The sequence below is a fragment of the Phocoena phocoena genome, chromosome 2, assembly GCF_963924675.1.
Source record: "Phocoena phocoena chromosome 2, mPhoPho1.1, whole genome shotgun sequence".
Lineage (NCBI taxonomy): Eukaryota > Metazoa > Chordata > Mammalia > Artiodactyla > Phocoenidae > Phocoena > Phocoena phocoena.
In genome coordinates this window covers 112,490,224-112,516,421 of record NC_089220.1, presented here as the reverse complement: position 1 = coordinate 112,516,421, position 26,198 = coordinate 112,490,224, and the positions used below count along the sequence as shown (strand labels likewise).

At 53.6% G+C, this 26,198-nt stretch overlaps 1 protein-coding gene across 16 annotated transcripts in view; it reads left to right on the top strand.

Annotated features, from left to right (window-relative positions):
• TLE3 (TLE family member 3, transcriptional corepressor) overlaps positions 1–26,198 on the top strand; it is a 45,462-nt gene that overhangs the window by 3,404 nt on the left and 15,860 nt on the right. For 10 of the 16 annotated variants that reach the window (XM_065871097.1, XM_065871094.1, XM_065871093.1 and 7 more), the window contains 2 exons: positions 17,017–17,079; positions 18,648–18,722. In XM_065871097.1, the coding sequence (XP_065727169.1) occupies positions 17,017–17,079; positions 18,648–18,722 (138 nt within the window). Of the gene's footprint in view, positions 1–17,016; positions 17,080–18,647; positions 18,753–19,500; positions 19,510–26,198 lie in introns of all 16 variants that reach the window. The other 6 variants (XM_065871099.1, XM_065871098.1, XM_065871096.1 and 3 more) reach the window with 4 other exon arrangements.

The window sequence follows — 26,198 nt, the reverse complement described above, 5'->3', positions numbered from 1 at the left end:
GAGAAGGGCAGGTGACCTCTGGAATGCTTGTAGATTCCTGTCTGCCCACTCCAGTGGCTTCGCACAGAGTCTTTGGAATCTAGTTTCCTTTCCCCTCCTGGAGGGAACCCCAGTGTTGGGTGAAGGGCAGCCAGAAAGGGACCTGAGTTTGTTGAGGAATCTGGGGAGGCACATGTAGGCTACCAGGTTTTTACTTCTTGACCCACAGGAACTGTAACACTTTGTAAGTAAAGCTGTTTCTCCTCGGGGGGGTCCCAGGTGTTCAAGGGCCTTGGGCTCTTATGCAGGATGCAACCTCATCCCTTTCTCCACCCCCTCTCTTTTTGTCCTCAGCGCTTGGTATCTTGGGTGTGTTTAAATTGAACAGGGTAATTGCACCCAGGTTTAAAAGTTATAGCAGCCGTTCTTCTAAGAGCTTCGTAATTAAGGTGTAATATGTCGTTGCATGTCGAGGTCTGCATGGGTGGTGTTCCCCGTGTCTGTGAGTGGATGGTTCTTTGGCACAAAGAATCCACCTTGGCTGGTGGAGCGAAGCTGTTCCTGGAGTCCTGGGGACACTCTGAACCCAGGAAGAGTTGTTCGCCTTCCTAGCACATTGAGTAGTGGGGTTTGCATAAGAAGCAGCTGTGTGCATCTGGGACTTCTGGCCAGTCCCCAAACCAGGTTCTTAGGGGGAGAATGCCTGAGGTTTGGCGACATGGTCTCATTTAATCCTGTCAGCTGCCAGAGGCAGATAGATGTATTCTCTGCCCTCTTTTTTGTAGGCGAGGACACTGAGGCTTCAGGGAGGCGAGGAGGGCAGACCTAGGACTCAAATCTGGGCCTCTGGCTTCTAAACAGTACTTTACCCTGTTGGCCACTCACCTTTGCCTTCCAGCCTCAGCTCCCACTTGCTTCCCAGCGGGAGTGTTCCGTGCTCTGAGTTCAGTGCCTTCGCCGGTTTTATGGCAATCTCTGAGTTGGGTGAAATCCGCCCGGTGGCTGTGTAGGAACAAAGAGGCAAGGAGGTGAAGAAACCCTGCACTGAGAAATGCAGCCCTGACCTCCTGGGGCTGGCCACTCCCTAGGCGTGCAAGGGTTCTGCAGAAGGAAACCGTCCACTAATTGTAGTGTGGGTCTTGGGTGCATTTGGCGGATGGTGGTTAGGCCTGAGCAAACAAGTTTATCAGCTGACCTGTTTAGCGGTTGACTGGTGTTTTATCTGCACACACAATCAAGTGACTGGAGTGCTTGAATTATTCATGCAGTGTCCTGCCCTCTAGACTTGACTGTTCGTGTGATTACATCTGCCTGGAACAAACAGGCTGGATTCTTCATCTTGAAGCTGGGGGGGGGGGGGGCGGGGGGGCGGGGACTGTCTGTACTTTTATATAATGGATGCTCTCCAGAGCTCGCACCTTGGGGAGTGTGGCAGTCCTCAGCCTGCGTGCTCCCGCTCGCTCTTTCTCCCTCTCTCTCTCTCCCTCTCTCTCTGTCTCTCTGTCTCTCTCTCTCACACACACGCACCCCCACATATTTCTTTCAGAAGCCGTTTGCTGGCTCTATGGGAAATGCCTATTAGTTGGGAACCTCAGGTTCTACAGATGGGCCTGGGTATTGACAGAGGGCAGCTGATGAGGTGCGTCCAGCCCGTTTTTATTTTACTGAGAGGTTAAACTCACTGTGGCTGGCTCCTTTCCTAGCTGTTTCTCTGTCTCCCTCTCTGTTCTTTTTCCAAGCTGTCAGATCCCAGAGAAGCAGTAAATGGTTTCTCCTCCCCTCCCTCCCTAATTGTGGCAAAGCAGAGGTTACAGCATCATGGGCCTGGCCCGAGATTTCAAGAGGTCACCCACCTCCTCCAAGCCTCTACTTCCAGGCAGGATGTCAAGGGTGATTCAGCAAGGCCGGGGAGGTGATGATGGCTGGCCAGCTCGTCAGTTCCCATCTTGTTCCCGCAGAGGCTGAAGCTCTCCAGTGTCAGCCACAAATCACCAGCGTAGAAACAAGCACTCTAGAGCAATCGTAGTGCATTGGGTTTGAGGCACTGATGCCCTGAGAAGCTGGGGCAGGCCGTCTTTTCACCCCCCTGCTGGTGAGCGCTAAGGTTTTGGAAGAGCACCAGAGGCCTTTTGATTTGGGGACAGTGTCGTGCCCCCACTTTTCTGTCACCGAGCAACACTTCTTCTAACTTTCTGTTCTAACTGGGAGAGCCCTTTGGCATCTCCTGCAGACCTTTCAAGTCACAGATGAGGAGACTGAGGCCCAGGCAGGGGAGCCGAGGTATCCAGCCCCATGTTAGCAGAGGAACTGCCGCTGCCACTTTTCCTCCTGACCCCAGGTCTCTTAGCAAAACTCAAGAAATGAAGAGCGCTTATTTACTAACTAATAGCACTCTGTGTCTTTAATTATTGTTGCTGCTTTCCGCGTTATCTCAGGAGGCTAAGGCCACAAACCTGGCAACGCCAAAGTCCCACATTTCTGGTTCTATAACCATATCAGATGAATCATCTTTGCCCGCCCAGGGTCCTCTTCTGAACCGCTAGCTATTTGCACAACTAATGATTCAGTGCGCCTAGTAATAAACACAATGCATAACTAGCAATCCCGGAGGTAAGGGTCACGGGTAAGGTTTCATCTAAGGATGGGGGTGGCCATGAACATGGCTGAAGATGGAGATGGGACATCTTCATTTGTCATTGCCCTTCTCTGGGTCCTCACACCTACATAAAAAGGGACTTGGGCTGGAAGACCTCTAGGGATAACAGCTTGAAGTTTTGTGGCTGCTGTGAAGGTGTCGGTGGCCAGAGGGGGCCAGCAGGTGGTGAGGTTACCAGAACCCTGCCCAGGAATCAGGTCCGTCTTGGTGAGGAGAAGGTGGAACACTGAAATTGAAGGGGACGTGGGTCTTCATACTAGGGCAGTGCCTATATGTGTGGCATCTGAGTCGAGCTAAGAAAAAAACCTTTGAGTATCATTTATTTTGGTCAGAATGCTGGCATCCGGGAACCGCTCTACACCCTGATTTCCTTCTGAGTTTCTTGCCTTGTCGCTTTTCTCCGGAACAGTCTCTCCTCTAGTCATGCTGGCCTGGGGTGCCTGCCTTGCTCCAGTTTGGGGTCCACCAAGCTCCAAGCTCCCTTCACCCTGTCCTGTCCACCTAGGAGGAGCCTGCCTCCCAGGCCCCCAAGACTGCATCTCACAGCAGCCTTCTCGGGACCCCCTCTTCCTTCTTGCTGATGGAGTTGTCAGAGCGAGGGTCTGTGTGCTTTCCTTGCGCTTTTCCTTCTCATCCCATTTGATCACTGAAATGACCTGGGAGATGGGCACATGGTCCCTGTGTTTACCCTCCGATCAAGGAAACTGGTCCTAGATGGGGACCTGGCTCCTTACTGAAGACTCTCCATGAATCCTGCTGGACCAGGAGCTCCTGGAGGGCATGGAGCTCTTCTTTCTGTCTGTGGCTTCCTCCTTCCCCAGCTCGGACAGGAAGGGTCTAGCCTAGGTCAGAGGCCCTTTGTTTCCTTTTTTGGTGTAGGAGTGAGTCGGCCAAGCGATGAATTCCTTTTTCCTTCCTGCGTGGGGGGAAAATGTTTTTCCATCCCGTTTGTACAAAATCCTGGGATGCCAGGGGCAAAAAGGTGATCAGGCTAGACCTCAGTGGGGCGCCCTGCTGCGATCTGCATGCAGGAGGTCCTCCTACACCCCCATAGCTGGGGGGCAAGCCCCTCTGCTCAGGACTCCGACGTGCACTTAGCACATATTGGGTGCTCAGTGAACACGTAGCTTCTCCTTTGCTCAGAATTACTGGGCAGTCAGAGGGTGTGAGTCAGGATGGGGGTTGTTCGTTGCGGGCTGGCCGCCGGCTCTGCAGGCTTCCTCCTGCTGCTTCCTACCGCTTACCATCCAGTTTCTCCATCAGTCAGATGAGGGGGTTGGACTGATCCCCAAAATGATTATTAGGGGCCTGGAGTGTCCCGGGTGTGGTCTGGGGCTTGTTCCACAGACACCCTTCCCTCCACGGGGGAGTCGGGCATCTAAATAAGTCATTGCAATGCAGTGAAGCAAGTACTAACGGAGGAGCCCCCGGGACAGAAGGGCTCATCCTTCCTGGGAAAGGGGAGTCGGGTCAGAGAAGACTACACCGAAGGACTGTTACTTGAGCCTCGTCTTAAAGGGAAGGCCGCATTCGTTAGGCAGGAGCCGCCAGTGGAGGCTCCTCCCGGGGTGGCAGCAGCAGTGCTTGGAAAGGCAGCCAGGTGTGTCCCGGAAGCCACAAGTCCACAAGTCTTGGGAACGGGGCGGGGAGGGGGGACTCCACTTGGGGCAGGAGGTGAGGTGGTGACATGTTGCAGCAAAGTGATCTCCAAGGCCTCTCTGCTCTCACACTCGCCGCTCTGTGGCCCTTCGGTCCCCAGGTGGCTCTCCAGGGCTGGCCCAAGTCCATCTGCCGGGCCGGGCCGGGGGGCCGCTTGCTGCAGTCTGTGGCCTGCTTCCCCGCCGTCATCTGCTGGTTTGAACTTTACTCCCCAAAGTGGCATTGTCTTCTTGCTCATATTGGTAATTCTGTAATGACTGGTTATGACCCACCCCCTCCCCCATATTTAATTCTCATCAGCCCAGCTCTCCACTTTGCTATTAATGATAGCAGCCGGCAAAATAGCTTTCAACATGCCATTGACAGTCTGGTTTAAGAGAGCACTTGAAGTAGTGCTAGACAGCTGAAAGCACCCATAATTGTGTACCAGAGTGAGAACTGCGCACTCAAGGGCCTTGTTTTTATATGCTTAAAGGGACAATATCTTGTTTTCAACATCACAGCCAAGATGCTTTCTCTCCCCTTCTCTCTTTGCTTTTCTCCCTTGGCTTTTGCTTTTCTCTTGCCTTTCAAAAGAAATGTTCCTTCTCAGGTTGAGGCTAAGGGGAAACTTAGGGAAGGGGGGGAATTTCCTGCTGCCACAGAAGTAAGGTTTGGTGCCGCCCCCGAGGGTTTTCTGGAGGAGATAATGGGGGCGTTGCAGTTCTCCCCAGCAGTGATGTTGAGTTCTTTTGTTTGCTAGGGCTGTTGCCCTGGTGAGCATGTGGGTGGAGCGAGCAGGCTTCCAAACTGTCACCTTGTCACCATGGATGTGCAGGCAGAGGCCATCTGACGGGGGAGGGGTCAGCCTTTGGGGAGTCAGATCAGGGACCTTGAAGTCCCTCAAATCAGATTCCAGGAGGCCGTTCTTCTGCAGAGGCCCCTCCGGAAATCGTGAGGTTGGGAAGGTCAGGGACTTGCCTTCTTCAGGGGAGGTTCATCCCAGCTTGGGATGAGCCGGGGGACCCATTTACTCAGCCCTGAAGATTCTGCCTGAGAACAAAGACCTCCCTCCCCTTCACCCCAGTGATGTCACGACTTTGAAGGTTCAACAACCTTTTAGGAAGAGGCTCCCTTCGCTTGCTATCACCAGAACTTCCCCTGACCAATTGCGTCCTTTGAAGGGTGAAGGAAGAACCAAGTTCCCAGGAGTGGGGCTGCGATTCCAGGGGAGCCCCTTTAGGGTTGAGTCTGGCTGTGCCCATTGCCCTGTCCTCTCAGAGGCGCCCTGTTTCATTCACCCGCCACGTGAGTGACACAGGCGGGGTGTTGGGGCAGCTGCCGCCATCTCCAGATAATCCCAAGGGAAAGCCTTCATCAAGGATACAGTGAAAATTTGATCTACCAAATATTGTAGATTATAATAATACAGCCTTTCGTATTTCTGTAGCACTTGATTGTTTGCAGAGCAGATTAGACATTTTCATCTTAGAAACCTAAACTCACAGGTATTTGGGTCCAGGACACACACACACCAGGAGGAAAGCATCAGAGCCTGGCACGAAAGGCCTGGCGTGTGAAGATGACCTGTATACTTCAGGGTGCCACAGGGCTGTGTTCCTTTCTTTATTTTTACTTTATTTTTTTTTTGCGGAACGCGGGCCTCTCACTGTTGTGGCCTCTCCCGTTGTGGAGCACAGGCTCCGGACGCGCAGGTTCAGCGGCCATGGCTCACGGGTCTAGCCGCTCCGTGGCACATGTGATCCTCCCGGACTGGGGCACGAACCCGTGTCCCCTGCATCAGCAGGCAGACTCTCAACCACTGCACCACCAGGGAAGCCCGCAGGGCTGTGTTCTTAAACTGGGGCTGGGTTTGGGAGGGGAGGAGAGCGGTGTGGAGGCTCTGACCGCCCTGAGGGACGAGACCATTCTGCATTCACGGAGGCCCCTGAGCCCGTACCGGGTGCACGGTGTGCATTTTGTGGGGGACTCCGGGACTGTATGTTCCAGTTTGGCGGTCTTCCTGACCCTGTATAGCGTCACGGACCTTCTGGGAAGGATAGCAGGCTTTCTCAGGTTTCTGAGAGAGGCCTGTGGTTGTCGTGCTGGTAGGAAGAAATATGTGTCATAAACCTGTATTATAACATGTCTTTGATAGGCTTAACCATCCCCCCCCCCCTCACGTGACAGGACAGTTGAAGTGTGGGAGGGGGCTGAGGAACGAGATAGTTGGGGAAGGATGATAACGCAGAGATATGGGGGGGGGGGGGGATAAGGAATGGGGAAGAACCAGGGAAAGCATGCTGAATTTGGAATACGGGAGCACCTGAGTAGCTGGAAGCAAGGGTTAATGGCTTGGAGGTAAATTAGTAAACAATGCGTGTCATTCCTTAGCTATCTATTTGGGCCTGGAGTTCCAAGTGTTGGGGCCTTATCTCATTGCCCTTTTAAATCCTTGATAACCATTGTTCACAGCTCTTCGACTTTTTTTTTTTCCCCCTTAATTCCGAATGAGAACTTTTTCTTTCCTTGGTACTGGGAGGCTACATCTTCCCTCAAAGGCGGAAAGAGTTCTTTCCACCAGTCCTGCAACCTGGGGGCAGGGCAGGGGACTCTTCCTGCCTGGTTGGCTGGGGAGGTTTCTGTTTTAGATTCCTATAGCACCCAGCCAGTAGGTGAGGACTTTGTGACAAAGGGCCTCTCCCCAGTCCCCAAACACTTCTCAGGGGAGAGCCCTCAACAGGTCCGTCCTGCTCCTGGTCTGAAACTGAGCATCCTGGCAGGCATGTGCTTTGTGAACCAGTGGTGATATCTGCTAGGGCGGAGCGGGGCAGTTTAGTGTGTCTGGGGGGCAAGGGATGGGAGGCAATCCTCCGGCTGAGGTGTAAGCGGGATACAGGGACTATCAGACTTCCTGCCCCGGAAGAGGTCGGGCAGACTCATGGGCCTGGGAGAAGCTGCCGGTGATACCAAATGGTCTGGGATGAGGGGCTAAATAGCCTGGTGGGAAGAGTACCCATGAGATCGGGCACATGGAGGTAGGGCGCGGGCCAGGGCTGATCAGTCAGTGGGTGCTTTAGCCTCTCCTTAAACCCTTGCTCTGAGAAGGGAGGGGGCCCTTCCTCAGAGATGCCTTACCCGTGGAGAGTGCTGCAGTCCAGTGCTCATCTCGCTTTGCCTAAGAGCAGAAGTCCTCGGGCAAGACTCCGGAGGAGTTGAGGTTGATGGCCCCATCTCCTAGGACCTCACGCTTTATCCCAGAGAATCGGTATCCCCATGAAGCCAGCCCGAAACGAGAAGCATTAGAGCCCCCCAAAGAGCTGCCCTCCGCCTGCCACAGTTCTCCCACTGTTGGCTTGACGCTGGTCTCTGTGTCACCTGGCGCTCTGTGTGTGGCACCGGGGAGCCTAGCCTGCAGGAACTCCCGAAGGTGGCGGTGGTGGGGTGTGTGCGTGGATGGTCTTCTCTCTCAGCCTTTTCCGGTTTCTCTCTAATCTCTTACCTGGTTCTCACCCCACTTCTCAAGGGATCTCCACCTGGCTCTCCCTCGCTATCCCCCTGACTAAGGCCCTGTCTTAATCCCCCTCTGGTGCTGTAGGAACATTGGGCATTTCCCAGGCCTCCAGGTGGTGGGTCTTTGATAAACCCTTTTTCATGAAGGTGCCAGTGGAATCAGAGTTGGTCTATCAGAAGTCAGTTGGTTCTCGAAGGGGCATCCTGGGAAGTTAGGTTCAGAGCACCTGGAGCTGGGAGATGGCCTGTCCTGGTGGCTAGGAGACAGGCTTGGAAGTCATACAAACTTAGTTTTGAGTCCTAGATTAGGATCTACTGGCTGTGTGACTTGGGACAGGCCATTTCTCTCTGCGAACTTGAATTTGTAAAGGGAGTGGTGAGAACGCCTACCTGTTAGAGTGGTACTGATAGAGCTTTCTGCAGTCGTGGAAGTGTCTATCTCATTGTCCGGTACGGTAGCCACCAGCCACGTGCGGCTGTTGAGCCTTGGAATGTGGCTACTGTGACCCAGGAACTGAGTTTCAAATTGAACTTTAATTAACGTTAGCTAGCCACGCGTGGCCGGTGGCTTCATGTATTGGACTGTGCAGTTACCGAGCGTGTTTTGAGGATAATGTGAAGTGATGTGTGCTGACTTAGCACAGTACCTCCCTTGTGTGTGGGGAGACCTCAACGGGATTCTCACAACAGGACAGCCCCCAAAGTTGCCAAGGCCTGAGAGAGCGAGGACCGGCTCCTTGGTGTTGCACATGTCGTGACACTTCCCAGAGCCCTTTCTCCTTTGTGAGTTGTTGGCTCCACGTGCCAGCCCTACAATGTGGACACCAGGAGCCCCGCCTAACAGTACGAACACTGACGTTTCAAGAGGTGAAGTGACCCGATTGCGGTCTCGCTGTGGATCAGGGGCGGGTTCAGAACTGGTAACTCGGCTTGTTTCATTTGGACCAATGATCTTTATCCAGAGGCCACATCAAGGTGTGGTCTTCTGTGGTCTCCACGCTGGCCCACCCTCAGACCCATCTGTACATCAAGGCTTTGATTCCAGTGTTGGGAAGTCCTCAGACAAAGCTTTTTAAGAATTCAGTGAAACATGAGTGTCAGCGACGTGTAGACTGGGGTTTCTCAACCTGGGCACCGTTGGCATTTGGGGGCCAGATAATTCTCTGTGGTGGGGCTGTCCTGGGCTTCCCGGGATATTGAACAGCATCCCTCGCCTTTACCTCCTAATTTCCAGTAGCACCACTTCAGTTGTGACGCCCAAAAATGTCTCCAGACACTGCCAGTGTCCCTGGGGGAGTAAAATCTGCTCTGGTTTAGAACCCTTGATTAGGGGGAGGAATTCTGGCTCCAGAGCCATTGTCTTGCTGTGTGACCTGGGGCAGCTGGGCCCTCTCTGGGCCTCCTTTTCTCCATCTGTGAAATGAGATGTTGAATGTGCTGGTGGTTTGGGAGGGGGCCAGTCTGAGAGGGAGCCGATCGTTTAAGCAAGTTTCTAAATAACTCATCTTGATTTTTATGGCCGATGAAATGCCACCATTCCTGCCATCCTTGTCTGGGGAAGAGAGGCCCCTCTGACCCTTTTAATCTAAGGAAGGGCCACGCTCTTGGGTTGTGAACTTAGTGATGGGGTGGGTAAAAGGGGACTGTTTTCTGGTCCTTCCCCGGCACCTCATTTTCCCCTTCCCACCACCCAGGTTTCCCAGAGAGCCCCTGTCCTTAAAAAGTCACAGCGCTCACCTTACAGGGAGACTCCCAAAATTTAACGAGCCGCCTCTGCAAGGGTAATGTGACTTTTACAGCCTGTTGAGGGGCAAAGGGAGATTTGCATAATGTTCCAAGGGGGATTAGGTGGCTGGGGGTTGCCATGGCAACGCCACAGGGATGAATTGAGAATTTTCCCTCCTGGCGGGAGTTGGCCTGTGGAGTCTGGGAAGGTGGGGGAGGGGGCCAGGGGGTTATCTGAGGGGAGGGAGGGAGGGATGGGGGGGGTTGGTGGGGTCTGCTGCGCCTGGGATGAATGGGCAGTGTTGGGAGAAGCTGTAATCTGAAAAGGCTTTCCCTGTTCCATCTACACAAGCAGGCTCTTTGAGGGCCATTCCCTGGAGTGGGGGTGGGAGGCAAGCAGAGTTTAATGTGTTTGGGAGCCAAGAAATTAAAGTGAACAAATATTTAAAGATTATTGGATCTTGTTAACAGGAAGCCCGGTGGATGGAAACTGAGAGTCTGAGAAATGAAAGTCTCGAGTCTTAGAGCCAGGGAGGGACTTGGCTGTCACCTTTCCAAGTCCCTCCCATGGAGTGGTATCCACGCCCGCCCGTGTCCCTGTAGGGTTGCCATTGAATGCTCCCCAGGACGGGGTACTCACTTGCACACAGCACCTAATTTGTTTTTGAGAGCTCTGATTATTAACTTGGACCCAAGTCTGCCTCCTTCATGCAATGGAAGCTGAGGTCCTAGCGCAAGACACACCTGGGGCGGAAATGCAGGTCTCCAGACTTTGCGTTGCCAACTCTTTCCAGGGTCAGTGGCCTAGATGCTTCCTCTGTTCTCCCACCCACGCCACTCCCCCGCTTCCTCACTCAGCGTCACCATTCCCAATTCCCTTACTCCCTAGACTCTTGGCAGAATATGTCCAAGATTTCTGGTGGGCACAGAAAAGGAAGGCGATATTCCTTTCAGGGGAGCACGTGGGAAGGTCATGTCACAACTCGGGGCCCCCAGACTCCCTTGCTTTTCGTCTGTCCTTGCTGGGTAAAGGCAAGTGTGTTAAATCCTCTCTGCCATCTTTACTCCGTGTGAAGGGCACGGGGACCAGTGTCACAGGCTGGCCCCAGCCAGCGTCCCCTTCCTTCCTCCGGGAGACAGATCCTCAGGGTCACACCAGGGCTGGGCCTTTTTTTTTGTTCGGAGCCCTCCCTGCATAAAGAATTCAGCAGGCTTCCTCAGAAGCATAAATATTTAATGGCGTTGTAGTTATATATAATTTGATCAATATGTCAATGCTAAAAGGGCCTTTAAGGAGGCTCACCTATCATTGAGTGATCTGTGATGTAAACCTCCCCAGCCCTGCAGGAGCAGGGGTCATTATCTCCAGGGCTGCTAAGTGGGTCATTTACTCCCCGCTTCTTAAAGACATCGTGGAGCTGCTCTCCCCTAGAGCCAGTGCCTGGCGGGGATGGAGCAGGGCCTGGGAACCCGGCACTGGCTTTTGCTGGAGGCCTCACACCTCCCTGTCCCTGGACTTCCTTCTCTCTGGTGATAAGACATCCACTTGCTTTGTTTCCGAGCTCTCTGAGCTTGGTCTGAGGAGAAACTGCTTGGCAAGGAATTTCATCTCGTAGTCCAATAATTGAGGGCCTATCAGTTTAGAATTGCCTAGGAGATGCAGTGGGATACTTTAAGGCAAAATTGCTCAGATGCATTGTTCTGGAATCTCCCAGTATTTGATTGTGGGGTGACTGTGGCACCTGGCTGCCACAGCTTCCTGCTTCTGCATGGCCCCCAGCCTCTCCCTGTGGCCCTGTGATGTTAATTCAAGACAGAGAGACTCACTTGGAACACCCCAGGACTTGAGTCAGAGAGCCAGGTAAAACCCCATCCAAATTCAAGAACCCCAGAGCAGACCAGGTGTCCACCCCAGACACACATGCTTCAAGAGGAGTCACTAGTCCAGAGGTCACATGGCCTGTCAGACGCAGAGCTGGGGGCGCGGGGGCGGGGGAGCACCATTTTCACGTGACTTGGGGTGTAACTCACATCTCACATAGGTATCTTTTCGTCAGCTCATTTTTCTCGCACACGTCCACAAACGGGGCTCCAGAATCACAGCACTCTGTTCTTCCCACGACGCTGGTTGTCCCGTGAAGAAATTCTTGTTTTAGAAGTGAAACCGGGAACCTAGGAGCGGCCCTCTGGCTGCCTAATTGCTGTTACTTCCCACTAAGTGAGACACCTTGAAGAGCCCTTGCCTGACTGTCTTCAGCTCCTTGTGAATCATGGCAAGAACCCGGACAGGAGGTGCTTGGCACTTACAGATAGGACATCACTGCTCTTGTCTGCTCTGTCACTGTTGTGTGCAGTATGGCTGATGGACACATTCGAACGGTTTGTGCCGTGAAGACTGGTCCTGGGGACCAAGCCCAGCCAGCCCCAGCCTAGCCCGCTACCCGGCATCCATCCGTGTCTCGAGTCGGCTTGCCTCTTCGCTGCTCATCCTTTGAACTCACGTTCTGCTATGTTTTACTGAGCTTTCTGGAGGAATCGGTGTGTCACAGAGCAGCTCAGGAATGTTTAGCGTTCTCAGACTCTGAAAGATGGCTCCTGGATCTTATAATTTATTCAGTCCATCCCTCTGTTTTGCAGACAACAGAATTTGAAGCCCAGAGGAGGGAAGGGATTTGCCCAAAGCCATGCAGGTAGATTGGAGGCCGAGCTGGGAGGCAACGCCAGGTCATTTCTGTGTGGCTCCGGGGTCAGAACGTGCTCTTTAAAGCGGCCAGGTTCCTCCCTCTCCTTGTTTTTATTGGGCTGAGGTTAGAATGAAGTGTGCATTTTCAAGAGCTGATAGGTCCAGACGACCTGGCAGTTCAAATACTGGAGAGACGGTCTTCTGGAAGTGGCTGTCAGCTGTGACTTGAGCAGGCAGTTAAATTAAAAAAAAAAAAAAAAAAAAAAGCCGTAGCCTGGCCGGGTGCTGCCGGTTGCTCGGGGTGTGGACCAAGGGCAGATTCCGTCTCCCTCCATTCAGTGTCGTGGGTCGCCCAGCGGATGGGAACAGCAGCAAATGTGAATGCAAGGGCGTGGCTGGAGCAGTGTACTTTGAGAGAGCTCTGGCACCCTCCGTTTACCCCAGGATGGTTAGAGGTTCTGCTCTGATGAGATGATCGCGTGAATGGGAGTCACTAAGGCGCGTGGAGCAGACTGCTCTTTGGGAAACTACACTCGCCCACCCCCACCCCCACCCACCCCCGCATCTTGTGTTCCATCATTTATTGCCTAACAGTCTGGACGGGGACACAGGGCAGGTGTACCTCCTGCGCCTCGTTGAGAGCGCAGATTCTGGATTTCGCAGGATCTCTGTGCACACTTCTCTTTCTGAGCGGCCGCTCTGTCTGCGTCGAGTAGCTTAGTTCCTTCTGAGGAACGATGTTTTTCCACCAGCAAAGCTGCCTTCTTTGAACCACACTTGAAAAGAAACTTTCAAAGGCAGCACCAGGCTCCCCAAACACCTTTTTCCAAAGGAAGCCGTCCTCCCGCAGCCTGGCACCCGCCGCCTCCCAGGTTCTCCTCCGCGGCTCTGACTCAAAGGCAGTGACCTTTTGGGACCAGGATGGAGGAAGGATGAAGGTCCACCCCGTGAACCCCAGCTGCCTTATTGATAACAGGGTGCCCCGAGGGCCAAACGGAGCTTTCCAACGTAGGATCTAGTTCCAATTTGTGATTTGTGACCTGTCCCGATTGTTAGAGTCACACGTCTTGATTCTTTTTTTCTTTCCTTTCTTGGAAGTGATGTTTAGAGCTTGTTTGAGTTGGATCAAATGCTGTTTTAACAGCTGCCCTAATCGGAAATGCTGTCAATTATTAACCCTGACAGTAGTTTTTCTTTGAAAAATACTTCTCTGAGCTCCCTCAAAATGTCAAAATTTGGCTTCTTGGTAGGAAGTCGGTTAGTGACGTTGCTTAATTGCTAAGCGTCAGTTTCCCCATCTGAAAACTGGAGATTTATAAGGAGTGCCTTCCCTGTAGGGTTCTTGTGAGCTCACACACGCAAAATGCTTGGAGCAGCTGGGTCGGCGGATGTTAGCCATTATTATTATCGTTGTTGTTAAGAGTGGTTCTGTCCGGTCAACTTTCTATTTGCGGGAGCTTCCACTCCTGCCGTCACCACCCTCAAAAAAATAAACATGAGAAGAAAAATCGTTTAGGGAATAGTTTTCCTGTTCGTTCTTTGACGCACCAGCGTGCGCTGAGCCCGTTCTCAGGGTCGGATGGTCTATGTAGAGGAGACCGAGGCTCGATTCCTGCTCGCACGTGGTGGGGAGACCAGGAGGGGAGAGCTGCTCCCCGGTAGGGGACGGTCCCAGCTGGGAAGGATGGGATCGCATGCTTTCTCCACCCCCGCTTCCTCCCAGAAAAAAAACCCAGACACGAGGACAGGGACCAAGTGTGACACCACCCCCTTTCCTCTGCCCTCCCCCAACACTGTACAGTCCTAACTCGTGGCAGGCCAGAGTCCTTCCTGTCACTCGGGGAGGCCGCTTTTCATTAAGTCTGGGCCCCAGGAGAGAGCCTGAAGGCTGATAGCCCAGGCCTCCGGAATGTTGCATATCTGTTCTGCTCGTCCTTGGTTGATGTGTGGGGTTGGGAGGCAAGAACTGCTCCCTGTGGGTGGAAAGGTGAGATGAGAGGGGACTTGGTCTGAGCCCCCCACAGGGCTTCTGAGCGACCCAGCCGTGGTCACCTAGTAGCCTGGATGCCAGGCTTGAACCGGTCTTGAACCAGGCAGAGCTACGTGAAATCCCGGCAGATTTTTCCTCATAACCAGAGGATGCTGGGCTCTGGACCAGGCCGTGCAGGGGAAAGATCCCACCTGGGGGCAGCCTGTGGCCGCACATTTGCTAAAAGATGCGGGGAGAGGGAAGGTCAGCTACTTTTCATTTTGTTCCTTTACCTCCCAAGATCTTGACACTTGACCTGTTTGCTAGAGGGAGTAAGCAACAGCTGGGACTCCTTTATAACCACCCACCCCAAAAACGGTGAGAGCTGTAGTTGCTGAGCAGGCCAGAGTGATGGGGACGGTTCCGAGCCTGCACCTGCCTCCCTGGCTGTAGCGGGGGCAGCAGGCAGAGCCCAGCAGGCGGCTTGTGGCTGGTCCGGCTTGACCACTGCCTCACCCTGTCGATGAAGGAAGGACTTGTGCTCCTGGTTGTAGGTCAGCGCCCCGTCCGCCACTGCCCCTCCCCCAGATGCCCCCCACAGTGGGGCAGGCCCAGATCCCTGGCCAGGGGCCACTGCAATCTGAAGTCTCGAAAAATAAATGCGGGGAGGCCAGCGAGATTCTTTTGGCTCAACATTTACTGAGCACCTACTATGTACCAGGCTCTGCTATGCCAGTCATTTGAGGTGAGAAGCCTTGGACCGATGAGCTCTCTAGCAGTGAGGATGGTTTATTTTGTTTATTTCTCTTTGCTTTTTGTTTTAAATAAAACTTTCTGTTCTTATTTGACACATAAACACGTGACAGTTGAGTGATTATGTTGCTCTTACGGGTTTGGACTGGTTTGATTGTTTCTAGAACTCCCGACGTGTACAACCCTGACTCTTATATTTTATCCCTCTTGCCCACTGTCAGTCAATTTGGGGGAAGAAGAATGAACATAAGTGAGAAAGGACCTTGTTTTGGAGTAGAACTCTTCCCACTTACCTAGATTAATAATTTATACAATAATTAGTAATCGTCCCAGGTTCCTTACAGTGTGAATGACGGGCATCCAGTGGGCGGAGGCCAGGGATGCTGCTAAAAACACTACAATGCCCAGAACAGCCCCATGCAACAAAGAATTATCTGGCCCCAATTGTCAATAGCATTGTTGCTGACAAACCCAGTTTGTATAACAAACCGTTATACAGAGTATACCCTGAATGTGCAAATGTGGCTGTGAGTCCCATGGGGCTTAGCGAGGATGATATACCCTCTCCACCCTGCAAGTTTAGAAATGTGGGGACCGTTATTGGCACTCAGCTGGTCTAGGATACGGGGGACAGTCTTTCACACCAAAGACTTGTTTTACCCCAGGTGCCCACAGTGGGCAAGACTGGCCCTATTCCTGAGAATCTAGAGTGTTCCAGGAGAGAGCGGTGATCTCTGATCCCCATCCAGGAGCCCCTGATGCCCTGGACAGGCGGTCTGAGTTGGAGCCTGCACCGCCGCCAGCAGCCCCAGGACGTTGGACCGCAAAAGCCCATCAGATTCCTGGTCCATGGCCTGTCTCTTCACAAGCCAGGGGCATCCTCATCACTCATGAGTGGCTGGGGGCTGGGGGGAGGAGGGGGTGCTGGCCCCAGGAATTCTCCTGGGGGCCAGGGTCTGTTCGTAAGCCTTCAGACAACATTGCTTTTATTTTAAGTGCACGAGGATTTCTCATCCAGAGTCATTTGACATGCAGATGATCACAGATTTTTAAAGGCTGTTGTCATGGTTTTGTCTCTGAAAGATGGCTATGTGCTGATGAGAGCCTTGAAGCCAGCTCTGGGACCTCAGTCCTGGTGGCCTTGGGATTCAGAAGGAGAAAAGAGAAGCAATTCTGAGACTTGTCTGTCTGGTCCTCGGCCTTCCTGTCTGGATTCAGTTAACCATTTAGCCCCACTGTTTTTTTCTTTTTTTTCTAAACCATTCTTCATCTGAGATGGTTTCACATGGAACACGGGTGGCAAAATCAGTTGATGTTTTTCTGAATGTGATCTTTTCTGGAGGGTTAGCGGTGGGACAGAGAATTGTTTCTGTGGTCAACTTAGATGAAGGGCTAGGGATCCAATCAGTTACATCCCGGGCATCATGTTAGAGAAGGCAGTGCTTTATGCCCCCCAAAAGGAAGCGTCAACGGTGGGCTTTCAGGCTGGGCAGCACATATAAGGGTGAGGGATCGGTCTGGTGGGAGACAGGCAGCAGTGGAAAGTGGAGGGCGAGGGAGACCCTTTAAGACACATATCGCCGGGTGTGAGGCTGGCCCCAGGGAACACTCTGGCACATGCAGCCGGGCGTCTTCCATCACCTCCTGATTTGTCTGGGAGCCTGAGAGCCTGGCTTGCTGTTGCCCTTGGGGCCACACGGCGTAGCAATTCCTTCTCACCACACTGCGTTTCACTCTTGTTTGTGATGGGTTTCACCGCAGTGGGCGGTGCGGAGGTTGTTCTTGTTTAGTTTTGCGTTGTTTTGATTAGGGCTTCCATCCAGAGGAGGCGAACTGGATACTCTGAACCAAACACAGAGACCACCTCTGATAGGAAATTGGAGCTCCCTGAAATGTAGGCAGCCCGGTTGGAGCGAGTTGGAAGAGATTGCTTCACGCTGTGGATTTAGCGAGGCCTCCTGGCAGGAGGCCCACCGAGGGTGGAAGGATGGAGCCCGTCGGGGGTCTGCGGTTTGCGGGGGAGCTTGTCCTTCCACCGTCTGACATTTTGGCGACTTGATTTATTGGCCTGAGCCTCACGCAGTCTCTTTTCCTTTGCAGACAGAGATTGCGAAGAGACTGAACACAATTTTAGCACAGATCATGCCTTTCCTGTCACAAGAGGTAAGCCCTTCTCTTACTGTGCCCTCCGTTTCTCGCAGAGCAGCCCAGTGGCTGCCTAGGTCTCACCGGAGCCCCAGCCCCTGTCCGTTCACGTGGACTGAAGTTGACAGCCTGGGGCTTTACAGAAGCTCCTCTGGCACCTCAGAGGGGCCACTTGTTCCTTCAGTGGAACCTGTTCTCTGCCCTTGCCTGAGCCCCGAGAGGAGGGTCCTGGCCTGTGGAGGGGCTGACAGTGGGCAGTGGGTACCGCTGTGCCTCCCCCCACCGCCGGCCCTACCCCATCCCAACCAGCATCCCCAGCCTCTGCTTCCGCGTGCCCCAGCTTCCACACCTGGAGACATCTAAGAGCAAGGAAGCCTGGCCAGTTAGCACCGAGGGCCAGACCCTGCAAGGAGAACTGCTACCCAAAGGGGACCCCGGCCCCCAGGACAGAGTGTCCTCATCAGAGGCATGACCAAGTCAGTCACATCGTCTTCTAAGCACACTCTTGCAAGAGACTCCCGCCTGAGGCAGGGCTGGACCAGTGGGCAGTAGGAGAAAAGCATCTCCAAGGAGGCGCCGTGGTGCAGGGCAGATGGGTGGGCTGCCCGAGAGGGGCCCCTTTCCATCCAGCAGAGCTCACTCCAGCCTGGGGCAGGCCTGCCCTCCAGGCCCCCGTCAGCGGCTTAGACCACCCTCGCTCCCTCCGGGATTCCTGGGTCTCTTGAGTTGCAGTAGTGACCCATACATGATTGAATGCATGTAAAAACAGGATATAGTGATGTCCTAGGAGCTTGCAACCCATTAGGGGAGACAGCTGCCTATGAAGCAGGTTTCACCTCAAGGCTGAAGGGAATGAATGCACTAAAAAAAAAAAAAAAAAAAAGTTTTTTTTAAATAGACTCTATTCTTTATAGTTTGAGGTTCGCAGCAAAACTGAGTGCAAGGTACAGAGACGTCCCCTAGCCTTCCCCGCCATCAACATCCCACACCAGAGTAATTGAGGAACCTCCATCGACACATTATCACCCAATTCCCAGCTTGTAGCGTTGTGCCGTGTTGTTGTTGTCGTCGTTTAGTGTTGCGATAGACACAGGGTGTCTGCAGACGCGCCTCCTTCTCCTCCGAACCCTCTGGGTGTGAGTTGCAAACATCCTGACAGCTCGCAGCACTCACTGCTCCAGCTGCCTCTCCTGATAGGACACCCTCCTACGGGACTGCACTGTTGTCGCCACATTTAGGAAATGAATAGTCACTCAGTAGCATCTTCTGATACCCAGCCTGGGTGTTCGTTTGGGAACTTATGCCTGGAAGGAAGTTTTTTTTGTCTGCGTGGCGGAGGGGGACGGTCCGACACATAGCCCCTCTTTGGGCTCTTTTATATTTTAACTTGAAACTCCGGGAAGTGTGGATCACAGAAGTGATAGGCACACGTTGAGAAGGATTTAAAGGGTCCCCCGTCCTCCCTGTGTCCTGCTTTGGTCAGTGGACCTCGTCTGCCTCCTGTGTCACCACCTGTCCCCTACCCCCGTGCCTCCGTGATCGGTCGGGGAAGGCGGCCGCCTCTAACCCACACCCGCTCCCTCCAGCACCAGCAGCAGGTGGCGCAGGCGGTGGAGCGAGCCAAGCAGGTCACCATGACGGAGCTGAACGCCATCATCGGGGTACGTGGACTCCCCAGTCTGCCTCTCACCGTGTGTATAGCCCTTTTATTCCTCTCACTTACCGTAACCAGAGATGGACCCTGACCTTAGCTGGCCTCAAAGAATGGCAGCCCCAGGGCTCCGGCCTCTGCCAGCATCTCGTGGGCTTGGACCCGCCTAGAGATCTCCCCCTGTGGCTCCCCGGTTGCCTCTCACTCCCCGAGTTAAAGCGGTGCCCGACACGACCCCATCCACCTCGAAATTCTTCAGCCCCATCCTTTCCCGGCTTTCGGTATCTCCAACATTGAGCGGGGGGTGGACTCTGGGATCACCTTGGAGGCCAACCTGGTTTCTCCCACCTCCCCAGGGGCCTGTCCCCTCACTGGCAAAGGTCTACCCTTCTTCGGCCACCTGGGATCAGAACTGTCTCTGCTGTACTGTGATGTGAAACGTGCTGTGGCATTTGGGGCTGGGCCTTTGCTGTCCCATGCGCTGAGCTGCCTGGCGGAGTCTTCATCCTGGGCACAGGATGTCAGGTCCAGCCAGGGCCCCTGGCTAGGTCTCCCTGATGTTCTAGAAGTCCCGTCTCACCCGGGAACAGGAAAAGATAATGCAGAGTGCTTCGTGAGGCCCACTTCTGGTCTGGCCCCTCAGTGAAAGGAGGAAGCCCGATCTCTCCCCTTTAGTGCTCCTACCTGGCTTACATCTTTAGTGCACTTGTGGGGTTCACACAGCATCTTCCTCCTGCTTGCTGCTCTGGTATGAGGCTGCTGAAGGATATTTAAGACAAGCATCTGAGGAGAAACAGGTTTTTTAAGGGGACTTTGGGCAAGGCTCGTAGCCTCAGGGTGCACCCGTCCACCTTTGGTCCCTAAAATGAACAGGGTGGGTTAGATAACTGCTTCCCATCCACAGATGGCTGAGACCAGGTCCCCAACGGAGCTTCTGAGCAATACATTCTAGGACACTCACCCCAGAGTTCTTTTCCATAGATTTGGGGTGGACCCGGAAATCTGTGTTTTGAAGTTTTCTAGATCATTCGGAAGGGTAGTCAGGCTTGGGAAGCAGTGGACTGGTTGGCTGAGGTCCCTCTAGCCCTCTGATTGGTCCTCATTCCTCCTCTTGTTCCTAAGTACGGTCATTATTTCAAGGTGGAACTGAAGGCCTAGAATGTTCTGCTTGGTGGGATGAATGATGACTCTGGGCTCTTCATTCTGGGGCAGAAACCTGGAGACCTGTGTTCTAGTTAAGCCTCTTCCCCAGGTGACCTCAGGCAGCCCCATCTCTTCCTCGGGCCTTAGTTTCTGCGTCTGTTACAGGAAGGGGTGGACCAGCTCATTTCTTTGGGCCAGGAACGCCAGGAGGGTGGGCTTTTGGAGTGACAGAGTGATGCTGCTGGGTACTGATCCTCCAACACAGTATTGGGACCCCGTGATGGTTACTGGGTTCTGTCCTTCTGGTCTGAGTCCCCTGGCAGCTGCTGAGAGCTGCTGGAGGGTGGCCAGGGCGGGAGCATTAGCCTCGTCTGAATCCTGACAGTGTTGAGCGGTGAGGAGCAGAGAGGAGGCCAGAAAGGGGAACGGGAGTGACTGGTCACTGCTTTTAGCCAGTGAGCTTGGGAGGCAGAGCCCCCAGCGGGGAAATCATAATATGGTAAAGTCTGAAGTCTCCTTGGAAACCATGTTATTAGCCCAGGGTTCTTCAGCCTCAAGACTCGTGAACTTTGAGGCCACATACTTTGTGAGGATGTACAGTAGGGTGTTCGGCAGCAGCCCTGGCCTCCACCCACTGGATGCCAGTGGCACCCTCCCACACACAGTTGTGACACCCCAAAACGTCTCCAGACATTGCCCGATGTCCCGGCAGGGGGCAGGGGCAGTGCATGAAATGGCCCGTGGTAGAGAACCACTGATCCAGCCGATGCCCTTCCTTTACAGAGACGGGAGTGATTCGCAGATGGTCACACACGGTCCAGGAGCAACGCCAGGCCAGAGGCCCTGGGCTGGCTTTCGGCTTAGGGCTCTTCCCCCCCCACCTCCCGTCCAGTCCAGCCCCGGTGTGGCGCCTGTGTCCTCCTCAGTGGCCAGTTCACAGCGTGGAGGCTTTGCTGAGAGTGGCAGATGAGGGCTCGGGGTGGGAAGTGCGTTCTCTGATACTTCTCCTCTCTCAGATCCTCTTCCCTATCCGCTTTCCAGGCCCAGCCTTCCCATCCCTCCGTGGCCGCAGTGGAGTCCCTTCTCCCCCACTGTCTCCCCCCCCAACCTTTGGAATTAAAATCCTCTTATGAAAAAAAATTTTTTTTTAAGTTCTAAGAGAAGAGTGGAATTGGGGGAAGAAGCGCTGCTTGGATTAGCTCCACTTCCTTCAAGCAGTATTTAGGAAGCTACACGTTAGGCCAAGGCAGCTAGAGGCAGATATTGGAATTCAATTAAAGCCAACGAGTGGGGCCCGTGACCCCCATTTTGGAGGTAATTGCTTCTCCGGCTCTGAGTGAATGCGGCCGTCTCCCTGTCATTAAGAAGGCAGCCATCTAATCACTGCGCCTGACAGAGCCTCACAAGGCAGGAATTACGGACGGCTGAGGATGGCTCGCTGAGCCGGGGCATCTTGTGAAGGAGGAAGGAGAGGGACAGCGGGCTTGCGGCCGGGCTGACTCGGGAGAGCGATGGGAGGAGGGTGGCAGGGGGCCGGGAGGGATGATGGCCAAAGGGCAGGAGTCCTGCCCCAGCAGGAAAGGGCGGTGAAGGGAAGGACCCAGAAGCCTTGTGGCTACCCACATAGTACTGTCTGATTTGCCCCTCTTGGGGGAGGAGTAGCCCAGCCCCCTGGTCTGGGAGTTAGCGGGGGCTTTGGGCAAGTCACTTCATTCCTCTGGCCTGTTTTCCCCATTTGTGAAAAGATGGAAAAGGGCTGGGCAAGTTTCCTTTGACATGCCCTTTTCAGTCAGTCATCTGGGGCTCTCCTGGGCGTGGGGTGGAAGGATTCTGGGTTCACCTCTTGGCTCATTTCAGAGAGAGATGAGAGGTCAGGTAGACACATCTGGCGTGGGCATACCTGCAGCTAGTGGTGTGTGTTTATCACATGAATTAGACTATTTCCAGGGCCTCCCGTCCAGGTGAGAGAGGCCAGAATCCAGCGTCAGCTTGGTGTGAGGGGAGAGGGGACAGAGGACAGAGGGGCTGACGGAAGTTCAGTCTTGCTGGCCCAGTCCGCCCACCACACACAGGGCCACTGGGAACTCAAGTGACCGTCTGGGGAAGGCAGGCCTGAAGGTGTGTGTCTGTTCGCCAGGGCCTGCCAGGACCCAGTTACTGCAGACCTGTTACACACCCTTTTTTCTTGGATCCAAGTTATTGGGGGATCGTTGGAGGGTCAAAAGATTCCTGAGCGTGAGGGGTGAAATATTGTCCCTTGGTCAGCAGCTTGCACAAGGCCCCCCCAAGCGGATTAAAGACCCTGTGAGCCGAAGTTACCCACCATCTTCAGAACTCGTGTTTTAGTTTGCTCCGTGCTAAGTCCAAGGTCACTGAACCTGGCAGGTGGAGGGGCATGTACCTCACTGGCCCCACTGACAATTTGGCGTGCATTCCCTTGGAAATTATGAGTGGAAGATACAAGTGTTGCCTTGATTGCTTTTTTTTTTTCATTTTTTATTTTATATTGGAGTATAGTTGATTAACAACGTTGTGTTAATTTCGGGCATACAGCAAAGTGATTCAGTTGTACATATACACGTATCCATTCTCTTTCAAATTCTTTTCCCACTTAGGTTATTACAGAATATTGAGCAGAGTTCCCTGTGCTGTACAGTAGTGGGTCCTTGTTGGTGCTTACTTATTTTTTTTTTTAAATTGGGTGAGCGGGGTGAGGAAGGGGGAGGTTTTAGCTTGTTACAAACTACACTGGGTATTTTGAAGCCAGTCCTGAGGTTCTCGCATTCCCTCCAGGATGCTGACGAGCTGGGTTCAGTTGACTGGGAGAAGGATGGTGCAGCGAGTGTGCTGCCTTAGAATGAACGCATCTGTTTCTCTCAGCCAGGGGGCCGTGGTAGAGAGAAGTCATGCTGGGTTTGCGTCCTGGCTCTGGTTACTTTGGCTTAGCAGAGTTCCTTCGCCTCCCCCTGAGCCTGTTCCCGTCTCTGAAATGGGGATAACGGGGTTGTTGTGAGCTCTCCAAACTATAACAGAGCATGAAGGCACAATTCAGCCCGGAGCTGGGGGGCCACCTCCGTGGGCAGGAAGTAGAGGCCGGGGCTGCCCTCCCTCTCCTGGGAGGGCAGGGCATCTGCATCTTATGCAGTTAGGACTCTGTCTGGGTGTCCTTGGTGGGTCTCAGCCCTGGAAATGCTTAGACAGCTTCACTAGGTTTAACCCAAATCGTGAACCTGAGAAGCGAAGCATTAAATCAGGTTGCAGGGGCGTGAAGCGTGATTGTGCATAATCCAGTTACACAGACTCGGCCAGTGCGGGCCTCCCTGACAGCCTCCCACGTGAGTGGCCGTACCTCTGGAGCCCGGGAACTGGGCATTTGGCACACGTGAGGACAGGGACACACATCTGCCCCATGGGACATGTTTTTTGCCATGTTTTGCTGTTCAGCATGAAATGTTAAAGGTGGGAGGAGGGTGTGCTCACGATGGGGCTTGCTTCCAGACGCCTTACCCCTCTTTTGGAGTTGTGGGGTGGGTTGTTGACTTCCTTTCCTGTGGTGGACGGAGAAATCCTGGTCTTGGAGGGAATGGTGGAAGCCAGGGACAGGCTGCTGCAGAGTGGTGAGCCCAGTTCCCTCCTCGGACGGTGGACTTGATCCCATTTGTCCCCAGTTGAAAACGCTGTCACCCTCCCACTCGGATGTCACTGTGTTTCTGCACATCACCCTCTGAAGTCACAGATACGTCACAGGGATAGAAATGTAGCCTGAGGATGGCTGTACCCTGCCTGCGACACGGGGACGGAGAGACAGGTGGATCACTGCCAGCCGGCTCCCCCTGCTCCGCCGCGGCCAAGACTTTGATCTCACTCTTAATCACAACCAGGACTGTTGTTAGCAGACCCTTGGCCCGACAAGCCCCGGCATCTGTCCTCGCCCCAGGGGAGGAGCCTGGGAGGAGGTCGGCTCTCTGTCCCTGCTTCCTAGAGCCTGATGGGCCACTCCCGACTATGCCTTCCAGCCACCCAGAGCAGATCTCAGGGGAGTTTCTGGCTGTGCAGGGGGTGCTCTTGTATTTGGAGATGAGAAGTACATGGAAGCTGCCTTTCCTCTGTTGCAAAGAAGAGACACTCCTGCTTGACGGGCCACGGCTGAAAACCAACTTGTCCGTCTGGGAAGCTCAGCAGCTTTGAAAGCCACTGTCTTCCAAACAGCCACCGCAACTACAGCCTTTGTTCCAAGTTTCTGATGCTGGTTCACTGGTTCATGTTTTGGGAAGCAGGTTGCGCCACTGATGCCCCTCTTCCCAACCAAGAGGAGGCTTGGATCTGGGCAGGTGGATGGCTTGTGGACAGAGCCACCCTGCTGACTTACTTCCCAGCCTCTCTGTGTAAACCCTTTTCCAACATTTTCATTTATTCACCCAGCAGATGTGTATTGGGCAAACATGCCAGGCCCCACCCGAGGTGCTGGGATGGATAAAACAAGGTCCTTTCTTCCTGGAGCCCACGAGTTGCCAAGATCAGAAATGAAAGATGCAGTTCTATTTGTGGTCCACTCATAGTTTTTGCTAATGTTTGTTGAACACCTACTTTGCCTTCACATGTAGTAACGCACGTGATCCTTGTACAACCTGAAGAGACGGGCTGCATTCTGATCCCCACTTTGCAGATGTGGAAACTGAGAGAGGTCCACTGTTGTCTGAGGTCTTACAACTGATAAAAGATGGAGCGGGACATCTTCCTTAGTCTGTCTGGCTCCAGAGTCTGAGCTGTCATAACTCTCAGAAAGGAGGAACCTGTTCTGACCCGGATGATGGGGAGGGCTTCCAGGGGTCCCTTCAGCTTCGTTTCTGCTCTGGCGTCTCGAGGCAGATCTGGGATCAGGCTGCAACCTGGACCACTGCCCACCGGCAGCTTCTGTAAACTGCCCACCAAGAGATGTCCTAGGTCTGGAGCAATGGCCGTGGGTCCCAGCCTTTCTCCCCAAACTGAGAAATGAACTCTCTGGGGCCAGGAGTGTGGTGTGACTGGCGGTGCACCAGGTTGGCGGTTGGCGGCTTAGTTGGGGAAGAGTGGGGCTCTTAATCCCTGACCTCACACACACTCATTGCCTCTTGGAGCCTCACGTCTGTCCAGAGCTGTGGGCCTGCATTGTGTTTTGTTGTCTGTTCGTCAGTGGCCTGAGAGCCACGGTTCACACTGACAGGCGAGCTCGTCACGTCTTAGCTCTTTGTCACCCCCACCAACTCTTCTTGCTTTGAGGAGGAGGGTCTCTTGAGGAACATTCTTTGGCTGACGTCGGTGGTTGACAGGTCTGAGTCCAGATACCACACTAGTGGTGAGACTTGGCTAGTGACTGGCTGCCTACTCCAGCCCCTAAGTGCCAGTTTGCCATCTGTAAAATGGGCAGAGCCCTTCTGCCAGGTAGTTGGAAGGGTCAGAGAAAATATTTGGAAAGGGCCCAGGCATTGATTGAGGCATTCAGTAAATTTCTGTTCCCTCCTGTTGTGCTCGTTGAGAAGAAAGGTGTATGTGTACCCAAAGGCCCGGCCATTCCTAAGAAATATTTCAGTCCCTATGGAATATTCAGCCGTGGCGTAGCGTGCGCCACAGTGCCCGTGGTTCTTGACGCAATCTTGGGAATGATAAAGGGCGCTTTGTCTTGGCTGCTGGGGGAGCACAAGGGGAAGGGGGAAAAGAAGACTCTGAGGCTGGTGCTGAGCAGAATCCTTAATTAGGGATTGTTACCCTTGCTATTGATGATAAGTGACTTAATGCACGACTAGACTTTGGAAGGGGAGGGAGCCTTGGAAAGGCCTCTGGGAAACGTTTAGCTATTGTTATGAGATCACTTAGTGAGTAACCTGCCTGAGGTCACCCACCTAGGAAGTGCCAGGATTTGAATCCTGGTCTGTCTTGATTCCAAAGCCCCCACTCCTCCTGTTACCCTGTTCTCTACTCTGATGTCCGGTGACGTCGGCTCTCATTCCACTGGCCCCAAACGCCTCTTGATCCCGGGACTCCTCTGCTGTGTCCTGCCCCCGCTTTGTAAGACAGGCGTGGAGTTCCTCAGAATTAGGGAGTCTTCCCCAGGGTACGGGCTCAGGGTGGGAAGCGCTGGCTGCTGACGTTTGCAGGCATGTAAAGCATGAGCGAAACTGTGGCCGCTGGGAGCTTAAAAGTGGATCGCCCTCAACGGAGAGGGAGCCCCGACGGCTGGCTTTTTAACGCATGCTGTATTTATCTTGGGCTTGGAAACATGCATTGAGGAGTTCTGTCCTGAGACTGGGGTTGGAGAGGAGATGGAGCGTTTGCCATCATAAATCTTGTGTCTCAATTGCGGTCC